At 42.6% G+C, this 15,000-nt stretch overlaps 1 protein-coding gene across 4 annotated transcripts in view; it reads right to left on the bottom strand.

Annotated features, from left to right (window-relative positions):
* LOC128687049 (alkaline phosphatase-like) overlaps window positions 1–15,000 on the bottom strand; it is a 149,956-nt gene that overhangs the window by 128,592 nt on the left and 6,364 nt on the right. For 3 of the 4 annotated variants that reach the window (XM_070082545.1, XM_070082548.1, XM_070082546.1), the window contains exon 2: window positions 13,501–14,517. The exons of the other annotated variant lie outside the window; for it this stretch is intronic. In XM_070082545.1, the coding sequence (XP_069938646.1) occupies window positions 13,501–13,609 (109 nt within the window). In that variant the 5' untranslated portion in view covers window positions 13,610–14,517. The remainder of the gene's footprint in view (window positions 1–13,500; window positions 14,518–15,000) is intronic. 4 annotated transcript variants of the gene reach the window in all.

Genomic DNA, 15,000 nt, shown 5'->3' with positions numbered 1-15,000 from the left:
TGTCATCATGGTCTTAGCATCCCTAGTTTTGAAGGTTCTCATTATCCATTCTGTCATTTTTCTAACACTTTTCTACTGAGCGACTAATGACTACTTTCTACAGAGTACCTACTGAGTACTTACTGCTGGTCTTTGTATCTCACAATTCAAACCTTTATCATTTTTTGTGGTGGGGCTGAGGGCGTCTCACTTTCCAGACGACGTTTGACAGATGTATTCTTTACTGAATGTTTAATCTCATCTGACAATACGTTCTCCTCTTTATCTTTGCAGGATATATCTATATCATTGTTGAATTCAGTCAACATTGATTTGACCATGTTGATTGCCGTAATATCGGGGAAATACTTCATTCTAATACCGATCCAGCGGACGATGTCATCGGGTTCCGTGAGTCTGGAGGTGACAATTATGTCTAGAAATGCTAGTGCGTGGTACGCACACGTCCCACCGTCCTGTTCTATGTTAACAATGATCCCAAGTCTTCTGAAACAGGGGTTCATCTTGCGGTATTTTCTCATCAATTTCCGGGAGGTCATAGAATGAGCACCGTCATAGTACAGCAACGTCCCATCAAGGCAGGAATACACAGCAATGCTATGTTGTTTTCCTGTCAACCCTACAATTCGACCATGACCTTTGGGTAATGAAGGCTCCAGAAGGTCATCATCCCAACACACTTGACATACTTTACCGAATGGACGAGGAGTGTTATTAACAATGTTGAAGATATTATGTCCAGTCAATCCTCTGGTGGCCTCCATGATTAGTTTTTAGATTTTGCCACCGAAGTTGCTAGTTTATTGTGCAGCCCATATCCATCCTGTGGATGGTAGCGCAAGATCATATGAATACACAAAAGGCCCAGGAACTAGGTCTGGCACTAAAAACACCAAGAAGAAGAAGAAGTATTGGTAAATAACATCTGGCAAACATAACTGAACCATCAATATTCTGTCAAACAAAACCGTCTCATTTAACTCTGTTGTTCCTCCAACTTCCATACAAAACTAATTACTCACATCGTCTCATTATATTTCTACTGTAACTTAGCAAGTTCCTTTATCACCAACTTCTTTATTCAGTCATCCCACAAAACTGAAGATCAATGAATGAGTTTAAAATAATAAATCATATTTTTAAAAGTGTACTTCTTGTACATTATGTACCTTTTATTGTACATATAATTGTAGTTAACTGTTGTACAAGTTTTACTCAACATTATTAAATCACATTACAACATTAAGTCATATTTTTAAAAATTGTACAATTGTTTATTAGCTCCCTTTGTTATTTTGTATTTTTGTCTGAAATGTCTTACATAATAGTTAATGGCTTTGTTTTGTGTCCATCAGTGTTTTATTAAATGTAAACTTTATTAACTTTGTACAACTTAAAATCAAACAAATGAATTTGAAGTTTGAATTGTTTAATGACAGTAAACAGTTACAGTGTCCTACCTGCTATTAGTTAATTGTTTAATGACACTAAACAGTTACAGTGTCCTACCTGCTATTAGTTAATTGTTTAATGACACTAAACAGTTACAGTGTCCTACCTGCTATTAGTTAACGACACATTAGTTAATGACACATTAGTTAATGACACATTTCAACATGTTTCCTTACACCTGTTGTCCTGTTCACCTAGCAGCAAGTAGGTACCTGGGTGTTAGTGGACTGGTGTGGGTGGCATCCTGGGGGACAAGATTGAAGATCACAATTGAAATAAGACAGACAGTCCTGGATGACGCACTGACTTTCTTGGGTTATCCTGGTTGGCTAACCGTCCAGTGTTAAAAATCCCAACAAAATATAATGTGTGACCTTGAGTTCTAACCCCACCCGAGGTATGCTTGATAAAAGTGCTACACTCTTGTCTGGCCAACACTCAACATTTTTATTTGTTTTATCTAATTTTTAAGGAAACTCCATGGAACAACAACAATAATAATAATAATAATAGTAATAATAATAATAATAATAATAATATCCTCCTTATTACATTATTAACTCAAACAAAAAAAATGAAATACCATTGTTATTGAATTTATCCTAAATATATAAATGTAAAATATAAATCATAAATACACACACGGACAACTTCTTGTTCTCTTTATTTGATCATTCAGAGTTTAATAATGTTTTGTGGAGGTGTTGAAGGCGTCTCAGCGTCCAGTGGACGCTTAAGAGTCTTCTTGTTAGCAACTAGTGGATGATCTTTAACGTCTACCAACAATACGCTCTCTTGTGGATCATTGCAGGAAGTAACTATATCATTATTGAATTCAGTCAACATTGTCCTGACTAGGTTGATGGAGGGGGTGGGGATGGAGGGGGGTGGGGGAGGAGGCGGGTGGATGGGTGGAGGGGTTGGAGGGTTGTGTGGGGCGGGGTGGTTGGGGGTGGAGGGGGTGGGGGGTTGGAGGGGGTGGGGGGAGGAGGCGGGTGGGTGTGTGGGGTGGGGTGGTGTGGTTTGGGGCGGGGGGTTGGGCCCACTCCCCAGCAGTTACCATGGTATTAAAAACCTTGGTGAATGAATGGAGCATGAATGTTGACACGATTCACTCTTTAACTGTATTTAAGGCAACTTTTACATTTCACTTCCTCTGACATCTCATACTCCAATTAGTTATTTTAGTGTGTAAGCCGCCAGGTATCTGGCATAATATTTACCCTACTTAGAATATATGATACCCCTCTATCTTCCGTGTTAGAAAATAAATTCAGAGTCCCCTGAGGTGCTCTAAATAGTTTAGATATTAAATATTATTTCTACAAGTGTATGTACGGGGTATGCAGACCATAGCTGACATCAGTGACATACTATTTTGTGGGAGGCCACTTGTTATGCTGAGCATTTCCCGAAAATGGGGTTAGTTTTGTCCCAGGATGCGACCCACACCAGTCCACTAGCATCCGGGTGCCCATTTTAAACTGATGGGTGAAGAGGGACAGCAGGTATCTTATGGAAAAACGTCCTAGTGTATTCCAGCCGTACCCGAGATTCCAACCCCGGACTTCGGTGTGTAAGGTGAGTGCGTTAGCGATCGATCTTTGTACTTAATTTTTTTGGGGTGGAATTTTGTAAACAAGTGGAGCTGCGAGTACAAGTGTTATAATGCCTATGTGTATAAGTATATAAGTACAAGAGCTTTAGAAGAGTATTATAAATCGTATATCATGTACCTAGATAAACGAGAACACGTGAGCTTTGGAAGGGTACTACTGTTTGTGTTTCACGTACCTGTGTACACGAAAGTGCAAGAGCTTTTGAAGAGTATTAGTTCCGTCTCTCCTCCCTATGTACACTAGTGTTACATGTACCTAGGTACATGATACCTTGCTTGTTTATTTAGGTCAGTAACATAGAAAGGTATCGCAGTATATATTCATACTCGTGTTTCGTAGCTTCCTTAAAGACTAATATAAGAGAGAGCTCTATTAGTGAGTCAGGTTAACAGTCAGATTAACTATAACCTTTGCATACCTCAGCTTCCTTAAATCTGCAAGACGTCAAGGATGTAGGAGGAGTCAAGAACTTCTAGGAGAACTTCAGGAGCGAGAAACAGCGTAGGAGACAGCAGTAGGAAGGGCAGTAGGGACGCCAGACACACACAACAAGCAGGAACAACACACACCGACACTAACAAGCTCCTCACCTCTGAGAGACAATAACCAATCATAACCTTGTGGTATTCAGGCTGAACCAATTATAATCCAGGAATACCTAACGAGGCAAGCTGAGAACACAGACCTAGCAAACCACAATTAGGTGAGTACAATTAGGTAAGTACACACACACACACACACAGGCATATACCACAGGCCTAGTGTCTAATCGACATGTGCCTAGGACACAATGGTAACACACACACACACACACACTAAGAAAGTTACTGGTGTTGTTACCACAACACTGACAGTCATCAGTGTCACCACAACACTGACAAATCAGTGTCATCACAACACTGACAATCAGTGTCACCACAACACTGACAATCAGTGCTACCACAACACTGACAATCATCAGTGTCACCACAACACTGACAAATCAGTGTCACCACAACACTGACAATCAGTGTCACCACAACACTGACAATCAGTGTCACCACAACACTGACAATCAGTATTACCACAACACTGACAATAATCAGTGTCACCACAACACTGACAATCAGTGCTACCACAACACTGACAATCATCAGTGTCACCACAACACTGACAAATCAGTGTCACCACAACACTGACAATCAGTGCTACCACAACACTGACAATCATTAGTGTTACCACAACACTGACAATCATCAGTGTTACCACAACACTGACAATCAGTGTCACCACAACACTGACAATCAGTGCTACCACAACACTGACAATCATTAGTGTTACCACAACACTGACAATCATCAGTGTTACCACAACACTGACAATCAGTGTCACCACAACACTGACAATCAGTGTCACCACAACACTGACAATCAGTATTACCACAACACTGACAATCAGTGCCACCACAACACTGACAATCAGTGCTACCACAACACTGACAATCATCAGTGTCACCACAACACTGACAGTTATCAGTGTTACCACAACACTGACAATCAGTGTTACCACAACACTGACAATCATCAGTGTTACCACAACACTGACAATCATCAGTGTCACCACAACACTGACAATCAGTGCCACCACAACACTGACAATCAGTGCTACCACAACACTGACAATCATCAGTGTCACCACAACACTGACAGTTATCAGTGTTACCACAACACTGACAATCAGTGTTACCACAACACTGACAATCATCAGTGTCACCACAACACTGACAATCAGTGTCACCACAACACTGACAATCAGTGTTACCACAACACTGACAATCATCAGTGTCACCACAACACTGACAGTTATCAGTGTCACCACAACACTGACAATCAGTGTTACCACAATAACAATCATCAGTGTCACCACAACACTGACAATCAGTGTCACCACACCACTGACAGTTATCAGTGTTACCACAACACTGACAATCAGTGTTACCACAATGACAATCATCAGTGTCACCACAACACTGACAATCAGTGTCACCACAACACTGACAATCATCAGTGTTACCACAACACTGACAATCAGTGTCACCACACCACTGACAGTTATCAGTGTTACCACAACACTGACAATCAGTGTTACCACAATGACAATCATCAGTGTCACCACAACACTGACAATCAGTGTCACCACAACACTGACAATCATCAGTGTTACCACAACACTGACAATCAGTGTCACCACACCACTGACAGTTATCAGTGTTACCACAACACTGACAATCAGTGTCACCACACCACTGACAGTTATCAGTGTTACCACAACACTGACAGTTATCAGTGTTACCACAACACTGACAGTTATCAGTGTTACCACAACACTGACAGTTATCAGTGTCACCACACCACTGACAGTTATCAGTGTTACCACAACACTGACAGTTATCAGTGTTACCACAACACTGACAGTTATCAGTGTTACCACAACACTGACAGTTATCAGTGTTACCACAACACTGACAGTTATCAGTGTCACCACACCACTGACAGTTATCAGTGTTACCACAACACTGACAGTTATCAGTGTCACCACACCACTGACAGTTATCAGTGTTACCACAACACTGACAGTTATCAGTGTCACCACAACACTGACAATCATCAGTGTCACCACAACACTGACAATCAGTGTCACCACACCACTGACAGTTATCAGTGTTACCACAACACTGACAGTTATCAGTGTCACCACAACACTGACAATCATCAGTGTCACCACAACACTGACAATCAGTGCTACCACAACACTGACAATCATCAGTGTCACCACAACACTGACAATCAGTGTCACCACAACACTGACAGTTATCAGTGTTACCACAACACTGACAGTGCTACCACAAGAAAAAATAATCGTTGGTTTCAATTTCAACATTTTCGTTCAAACACAAACTACGATTGATTTTTTTTCCAAGGTTCCATTACATGAGAAAGATTACTTTCACTTTGTGGTGTTATAAGAAAGAACCTCGCCATAAAAACTTTCTCCACCACAGCCGCCGCCGCTACCGCCGGTACCGTCGCCGCCGCCGCTGCCGTCCTCGCTACAATTCAACTATAAACCACAAATCTAGTTTTTCTTGGTATTCGTTCGATATTATATTTTCTCCTATAACCGGAAAATGATTGCAACTTTAATTGGAAAGATAATATATATATATATATATATATATATATATATATATATATATATATATATATATATATATATATATATATATATATATATATATATATATATATGCAAAACAACCACTCTGAAAGAATAGAGAAATTCCAGGCGCTTTCATGATTTCTCACATTATCAAGGTCCTTGATAATGTGAGAAATCACGAAAGTGCTTGGAATTTCACTATTTTTTCACAGTGGTTGTTTTGCATATTGTGAAATCACCTGTTTACCGTGATCTTATTGCATATTGCATATATATATATATATATATATATATATATATATATATATATATATATATATATATATATATATATATCATAGTTGCATTATCAGCATTAGCCGCAGTTATCATAAGTTGCAGTTATCAATGTTAGCTGCAGTTATCTCTCAAAGTAGGAACATACTACAAACATGGTTCTACATGACCATAACTTTTGAAGGGGTGGACCGGCAAGCCAGCGGAAGGCCTCGGTCAGATGACCAAAAGCTCCATAGGCGGGTCATCATCTGACTAAGACCCGCGTCAGGAAACATTTGTCCTGTTCCCTGACGAACCTTACCTGGAGTTTACCTGGAGAGAGTTCCGGGGGTCAACGCCCCCGCGGCCCGGTCTGTGACCAGGCCTCCTGGTGGATCAGAGCCTGATCAACCAGGCTGTTGCTGCTGGCTGCACGCAAACCAACGTACGAGCCACAGCCCGGCTGATCAGGAACCGACTTTAGGTGCTTGTCCAGTGCCAGCTTGAAGACTGCCAGGGGTCTGTTGGTAATCCCCCTTATGTGTGCTGGGAGGCAGTTGAACAGTCTCGGGCCCCTGACACTTATTGTATGGTCTCTTAACGTGCTAGTGACACCCCTGCTTTTCATTGGGGGGATGGTGCATCGTCTGCCAAGTCTTTTGCTTTCGTAGTGAGTGATTTTCGTGTGCAAGTTCGGTACTAGTCCCTCTAGGATTTTCCAGGTGTATATAATCATGTATCTCTCCCTCCTGCGTTCCAGGGAATACAGGTTTAGGAACCTCAAGTGCTCCCAATAATTGAGGTGTTTTATCTCCATTATGCGCGCCGTGAAAGTTCTCTGTACATTTTCTAGGTCGGCAATTTCACCTGCCTTGAAAGGTGCTGTTAGTGTGCAGCAATATTCCTGCCTAGATAGAACAAGTGACCTGAAGAGTGTCATCATGGGCTTGGCCTCCCTAGTTTTGAAGGTTCTCATTATCCATCCTGTCATTTTTCTAGCAGATGCGATTGATACAATGTTATGGTCCTTGAAGGTGAGATCCTCCGACATGATCACTCCCAGGTCTTTGACGTTGGTGTTTCGCTCTATTTTGTGGCCAGAATTTGTTTTGTACTCTGATGAAGATTTAATTTCCTCATGTTTACCATATCTGAGTAATTGAAATTTCTCATCGTTGAACTTCATATTGTTTTCTGCAGCCCCCTGAAAGATTTGGTTGATGTCCGCCTGGAGCTTTGCAGTGTCTGCAATGGAAGACACTGTCATGCAGATTCGGGTGTCATCTGCAAAGGAAGACACGGTGCTGTGGCTGACATCCTTGTCTATGTCGGATATGAGGATGAGGAACAAGATGGGAGCGAGTACTGTGCCTAACCTAACTTAATTTTTTTTTTATATTTTATTGAGAACATATCTTGTACAGACAAACATAATACACACACACACACACATATATATATATATATATATATATATATATATATATATATATATATATATATATATATATATATATATATATATATATATATATATATATAATGGACACACTGAGAACAATAAGTACATAAAGAAAATACACACACACACACACACGTTGTTGTACACAGGAGAAGAAACCCGACACAGAAAAACGATAAAATTTGCAAGCACACTACACACCACTCGAGCAACCTGTCAGTATATAGTATATATGAAAAACACAACATTGTCATGTCTCACTTTAACATAAGTGTGACGTGCAGAGGACCAAAACAACAGTACTCGTGTAGAGTTAAGTCAAGAAGACATCACACATATATATTAATGTAACAAGAAAAACACATTCCTAATAACTACCCCTATCATGGGGTTAAATCATACAGAAGTATCTGTATCCGCCGGAGCTACACACACCTTCGCCAAACACACTGGCTAATTACTGAACTAAACTTAAAGTAGGATGTTTGATATTGGCGATAGGCTCTTCATACAAGGAACTGCACTTGTCATTTCTTGCCTTCAATCAAATCTGACTACCTCAAATACCCAAGGCAATCTATGACCCCGTGCTTATCGCTACCCTACAATAATATTATTAATAAAGATAATAGTTATAGTGATCAGTGGTGGTATGGAAATAAGTCACTCTGACTTTTTTGGGTTATCCTAGGTTCTCTACACATATGCTGCTATGTATGATAATTCTATGTAACTGTATTTGAGTATACCTGAATAAACTTACTTATGCGACAGAATGACTTGCGTTACTGATTCTCACAAGTCATCCCTTTATTGTGTTTGAAAAATTCACAGAAAACGGAATTTCCAGCTGCCGGATAAGAACTAAATAATTCAATTTACCTTTTACACAATCGTAATGATCACTCTTACGGTTTTATTATTATTAAAACACGGAAACATTCCTGCATCGTTAATATTCTTCCTATGTTGTATTTTAAATGAATTTACACACGATGTTGCCACACTCCTGCTGGAAACAAGTGGGAAGCGATTTCAATTGTTCTGTTGCAAGCAATAAACACACCGCGAGGCTTTCTAATCAATTAAACGTTAGCAATGTTGCAAGCTTGTGTTTTCCGGTTCTGTGATGTGTACGTATGAACTGCCACTTTTCCTAGATTCAGGTGGATCTAGGAAAGGGAAAGGTTGCTCCAATTCCTTTCCTAGATCCAGGTGAATCAAGGAAAGGGAAGGGTAGCTACAATTCCTTGGATCAAGGACCCTTCACTCAAGATACTCTCCCTCACACCCTATCTGAAAGGTTGCTCCTGGAAGGGGGTTGAGCATTAGCTCCTGGTCTCTTAGTCTCCCATGAGATTGTGTGGGTTTTTGGGGTGTAATAATGATAGTAGAATTAACGACAATATGTTAGGTACAAGGACACACGTGCAACTATTGTGACATTTTATTGTGGCAACGTTTCGCTCTCCAGGAGCTTTGTCAAGCTGTTACGTGTGTTTGGGGTGTTGGGTGCTTGCTCTTGGTCCTGTCTTTTGAGGTTTATTTTCCGCTATTGCTGTTGCAAGTCTCTTGAGGCCTATCGTACACAGCCTTTAAGCTGTGTATGGAGTTTGTGTCCAACATTTCTTCATCCTATGTATTCCACGTCCCTGATCCCCTGAGACTAAATAAATACTTCCCAGTATTCTTGTGGTTCATCTGTGTGCTTAGCGTACATATATATTATTGTGTTCTTGGTCCTCTACCTGTTCCCTATTATTCTCTCTACGAGAGATATCACGGTCAGTTTCATTAGTCTCTCGTAGTGCACAGTGCACACAGGTGCACACCTGTGCTAAGCTCAGGGGCCAGTCCCTCTACACACCTGTGATAAGCTCAGAGATCAGTCCCTGTGCACACCTGTGATAAGCTCAGAGATCAGTCCCTGTGCACACCTGTGATAAGCTCAGAGATCAGTCCCTGTGCACACCTGTGATAAGCTCAGAGATCAGTCCCTGTGCACACCTGTGACAAGCTCAGAGATCAGTCCCTGTGCACACCTGTGATAAGCTCAGAGATCAGTCCCTGTGCACACCTGTGATAAGCTCAGAGATCAGTCCCTGTGCACACCTGTGATAAGCTCAGAGATCAGTCCCTGTGCACACCTGTGATAAGCTCAGAGATCAGTCCCTGTGCACACCTGTGATAAGCTCAGAGATCAGTCCCTGTACACACCTGTGATAAGCTCAGAGATCAGTCCCTCTACACACCTGTGATAAGCTCAGAGATCAGTCCCTGTGCACACCTGTGATAAGCTCAGAGATCAGTCCCTGTGCACACCTGTGATAAGCTCAGAGATCAGTCCCTGTGCACACCTGTGATAAGCTCAGAGATCAGTCCCTGTGCACACCTGTGATAAGCTCAGAGATCAGTCCCTGTGCACACCTGTGACAAGCTCAGAGATCAGTCCCTGTGCACACCTGTGATAAGCTCAGAGATCAGTCCCTGTACACACCTGTGATAAGCTCAGAGATCAGTCCCTGTGCACACCTGTGATAACCTCAGAGATCAGTCCCTGTGCACACCTGTGACAAGCTCAGAGATCAGTCCCTGTGCACACCTGTGACAAGCTCAGAGATCAGTCCCTGTGCACACCTGTGATAAGCTCAGAGATCAGTCCCTGTACACACCTGTGATAAGCTCAGAGATCAGTCCCTGTGCACACCTGTGATAAGCTCAGAGATCAGTCCCTGTGCACACCTGTGACAAGCTCAGAGATCAGTCCCTGTGCACACCTGTGATAAGCTCAGAGATCAGTCCCTGTGCACACCTGTGATAAGCTCAGAGATCAGTCCCTGTGCACACCTGTGATAAGCTCAGAGATCAGTCCCTGTGCACACCTGTGACAAGCTCAGAGATCAGTCCCTGTGCACACCTGTGACAAGCTCAGAGATCAGTCCCTGTGCACACCTGTGACAAGCTCAGAGATCAGTCCCTGTGCACACCTGTGATAAGCTCAGAGATCAGTCCCTGTGCACACCTGTGATAAGCTCAGAGATCAGTCCCTGTGCACACCTGTGACAAGCTCAGAGATCAGTCCCTGTGCACACCTGTGACAAGCTCAGAGATCAGTCCCTGTGCACACCTGTGATAAGCTCAGAGATCAGTCCCTGTGCACACCTGTGATAAGCTCAGAGATCAGTCCCTGTGCACACCTGTGATAAGCTCAGAGATCAGTCCCTGTGCACACCTGTGATAAGCTCAGAGATCAGTCCCTGTGCACACCTGTGATAAGCTCAGAGATCAGTCCCTGTGCACACCTGTGATAAGCTCAGAGATCAGTCCCTGTGCACACCTGTGACAAGCTCAGAGATCAGTCCCTGTGCACACCTGTGACAAGCTCAGAGATCAGTCCCTGTGCACACCTGTGATAAGCTCAGAGATCAGTCCCTGTGCACACCTGTGATAAGCTCAGAGATCAGTCCCTGTGCACACCTGTGATAAGCTCAGAGATCAGTCCCACCGCACATCTGTTGAAGCTTCTAAACATATTTGATGGGACGGGAGCTTTACCCTGATGCTACATGTTCTAAGATGCGCTTGACATATGTCATGTACAGTCTTCTAAATTTAGGATTCTTTACCGAAACCGTTGAAGGCTGATATATACACAGTTGATGTGTTCCTTCACTGTTAAGTTCAATGTGATGTTCACTCCCAGACCCTTTACTCTTTGTAATTTCTCACCTCCCAGTCCGTACGCTGTCTACGATATTTTTCCTCAAATTGCATGACGCTGAACTTGCTGGGATTGAACTCCAGCAGCCACTTGTTTGATTACCCTTGTAATTTATCTAAGTCATCCTGGAGGCCATCTTTGCCATTTCCTGCTCGTAATAAAATCAATAATATCCCATTACGAACAAAAATACAGGATTCAATCCCCCTTTGGCATCATATTTGCATATATCGATAAGAGTAGTGACTACAATCCAGATCCTTGGAGAGCCCACTTGTCACTCCTATCTACTCAGACACTTCTGAACTCCCAGTCCTTGTCTTCTGTCTTTAACATGTTCCTTGATCCAGTGGAGGAACTTTATCTTTATGTTAAATGTTGTCTTGCACTCCTGGTCCACCCATCCCTGTCTATCTTGCTTAATCTCGGTAAATATCATTGAACGCCAGTTGATGAGCCGGTAACTCCCGTCCCTAAATCGGTGTCAGTTTTCGCTAACGAAGCCCCTTCTCTTAAAGTGCTACATTACACACCTCACATTACATTCATGGAGTGCTAAACCAGTAGGGAGGGTCATATATCTCCTGGGAGAGTGAGAGGTATTGAGATTGGATACAAAGAAGGGGAGCACAAGTCCAATTCCTTAGATAAAAGCCCCTCAGTGGCATCAAGGAATCTCCCTTCAGGGGTATACGCCTCACAGTTTTCTCCGTTACTGTAGTTTAGTACCCTCGGTCTGCCTGCTTCTTTCATGCAGAGACTGTATTAGCCAACTTCCAGCTATCTGGTAGATGTTCCGTCTCTAGCGACATGCATATCCTCACTGTGGACTCACACAGTGTTTGTACGCCTTCCCTCAGCACCCATTGGGATATGACTCACGAAATCGTAATGACACGATTGCAAACAAACCATACCACGGGCGGGGATAGAACCATTGGGATATGTTGCCAGGTCCCTAGACTGTTATTGTGTTCAGTTGCTGAGGTATCTTTCACGTCTCTCTCCGTTGTGTGAATGTCTTCTAGTAATGTTGTTGAGTCACGGCCTCCATCTTTCTCACATCACTTCTTCAATATTTAGTTCCTGGCATATCTGCGTCTATTGTGTGTGTTCCTCCTTCACTCTTATACCTTTGTCTTTCTTAGTAACTTCGTGTATTTACCTATTTGTGGTTGCAGGGGTCGATTCACAGCTCTTGGCCCCGCCTCTTCGCTAGTCACCATGAGCTTCATCGTACCTCATCTTCGCGTGTGTATGAGAGAGAGAAATATTTAAACAAGCTCTGAATCCAAAAAAGGGCACCTCAGTCTTGAGCCCAGACAGCTACCAAGGGGACTTCACTTACACTACAAAACGTCAATAACATTACTGAAATTAATATTACAAAGCGATACAAACAAATTACTTACATTCCTCGACATAAATATTTTCAAATCAAATGAACCACAAGTCAATAAATCTTGATAAAAGTGGAAATTTCTCCATTTTTGCCGAAAAAGAGATGCTGGGTTATAGTGAGACAAGCATGGGGAGTGACACCTCACGGAGAAAGGTGGCCCTTACCATTTATTCTCAAGACTTTCAAACCTCACCACCGCGTTGAAGATGACCTACCGTCGGGGCACAACAAAGGTGTTATTAAACAAGGTGTTCTTAGATTACACAACATTACACAACACAGAAAGGCGTTTTAATTTACACAATAAATGTTTTAATTTACACAAGAAAGGTGTTTTAATTTACATAAGGATATTCTTAACTTGCCTAGAGAAGTATTCATTACTTACCAGCTCTTTCTCTGTTCTTCCTGACGCGCTTCCTGTCGTCAGCGAGCATCAGGGGCGCCGTGAGCAGCACCAACAGCGCCAGCAACAGGAGACACCTCCCCGCCTTCATGATGGAGGGCCACGCACACACTACACACCCCCACCACTCCTCCACAGCACCTCCACACACTGCTTCCACAAGCACCGGCTTCTCTCCCTCTCCAGGTGACAGCAGCCTCGCAGTCACAATTCAGAATAACTGGAAAGAGGCACCAGGGAGAGCAACAGCCGTGGACAGGAGTAGGTAGCGAGTTGTTGATTGTGGGTTGTGGGCGTTGAGTTGCTGGTGGTGGGTTGTTGATTGTGCGTTGTGGGCGGTGGGTTGCTGGTGGTGGGTTGTTGATTGTGCGCTGTGGGCGGTGGGTCGCTGGTGGTGGGTTTAGGCAGGTCTCGATCAAAATAATTGGAATGAGATTCCAGAAACAGCAGCAGCAGTGAACATGACTGAGCGGTAGTGGAGAGGGGCGTCACGGCTGGATGAACCAGGAGCACCACAACACTGTGGATGACAGTGGGGAACCTTGAAAGCCAAGAGAGGGCGTGAAGGACGGTGGATGATGACAGAGTGGACAGAAGACGGTCCAGAAACGATTTCGCCGGCGAATCGGTAGGTCTGAAACACCCAGTGATGGAATCTGATCGGCAAGAAGCTGTCCAAGGTGAAGCAGCGATTCTCGTCTCACGAGAAACAATACCCAGCTAGAAAACTGTCTTTCAAGTACTCTTGTTTATTTTTGCTAAAAGATAACTACACACACTCACCGACTCTCTCAATATTATCTCTTGAGAAATATTTTCGTCCAGTGACTAGTTCTATTGTTAGATAACTGAAACGAAATCACTCACCGACTCTCTCAATATTTTCGTCCAGTGACTAGTTCTATTGTTAGATAACTGAAACTAAATGTTCATGACACAAGCGCGACCTTCCAGCTCTGAGAATCATCATTTCAACATCTCAAGTATCAGTACACAGACCTGCCAATACACAATAACATGAAATATCAGACGATGATTATAAGTCATTCATTAACGGAACGAGCAAAACAATGTCAATAATTTAGTGAGAAACTTTTCTAATAATAATATGCACAGGTAGATAGATACAAGTTTTATTTACTTGTCAGCATCGGATTATATGGGAAAGATAAACTATTTTTATATGTGGAGGGTCAAGGATACATAATGTGTCTGGTATACACGTGAAGGGTCAGGTATACATGTGATGGGACAAAGATGTACGGGAAGGGTCGGGGATACTCATGAAGAATCAGACTACACGTGAAGCGTCAAGAATATACGTGGTCAGGTATACACATGAAGGGCCAGGGATACACGTGAAGGGTCAGGGATACGTGTGGAAGGCCAGGGATACGTGTGGAGGGCCAGGGATACATGTGGAGGACTTTATCCACAGATGAAAAACTCAAGGATTTTTTCAGTTAAACCCGATCATAATGT

The sequence above is a fragment of the Cherax quadricarinatus genome, chromosome 7, assembly GCF_038502225.1.
Source record: "Cherax quadricarinatus isolate ZL_2023a chromosome 7, ASM3850222v1, whole genome shotgun sequence".
Lineage (NCBI taxonomy): Eukaryota > Metazoa > Arthropoda > Malacostraca > Decapoda > Parastacidae > Cherax > Cherax quadricarinatus.
Note: the sequence above shows the minus strand (reverse complement) of the source record. Positions and strands in the feature narration are given on the sequence as shown.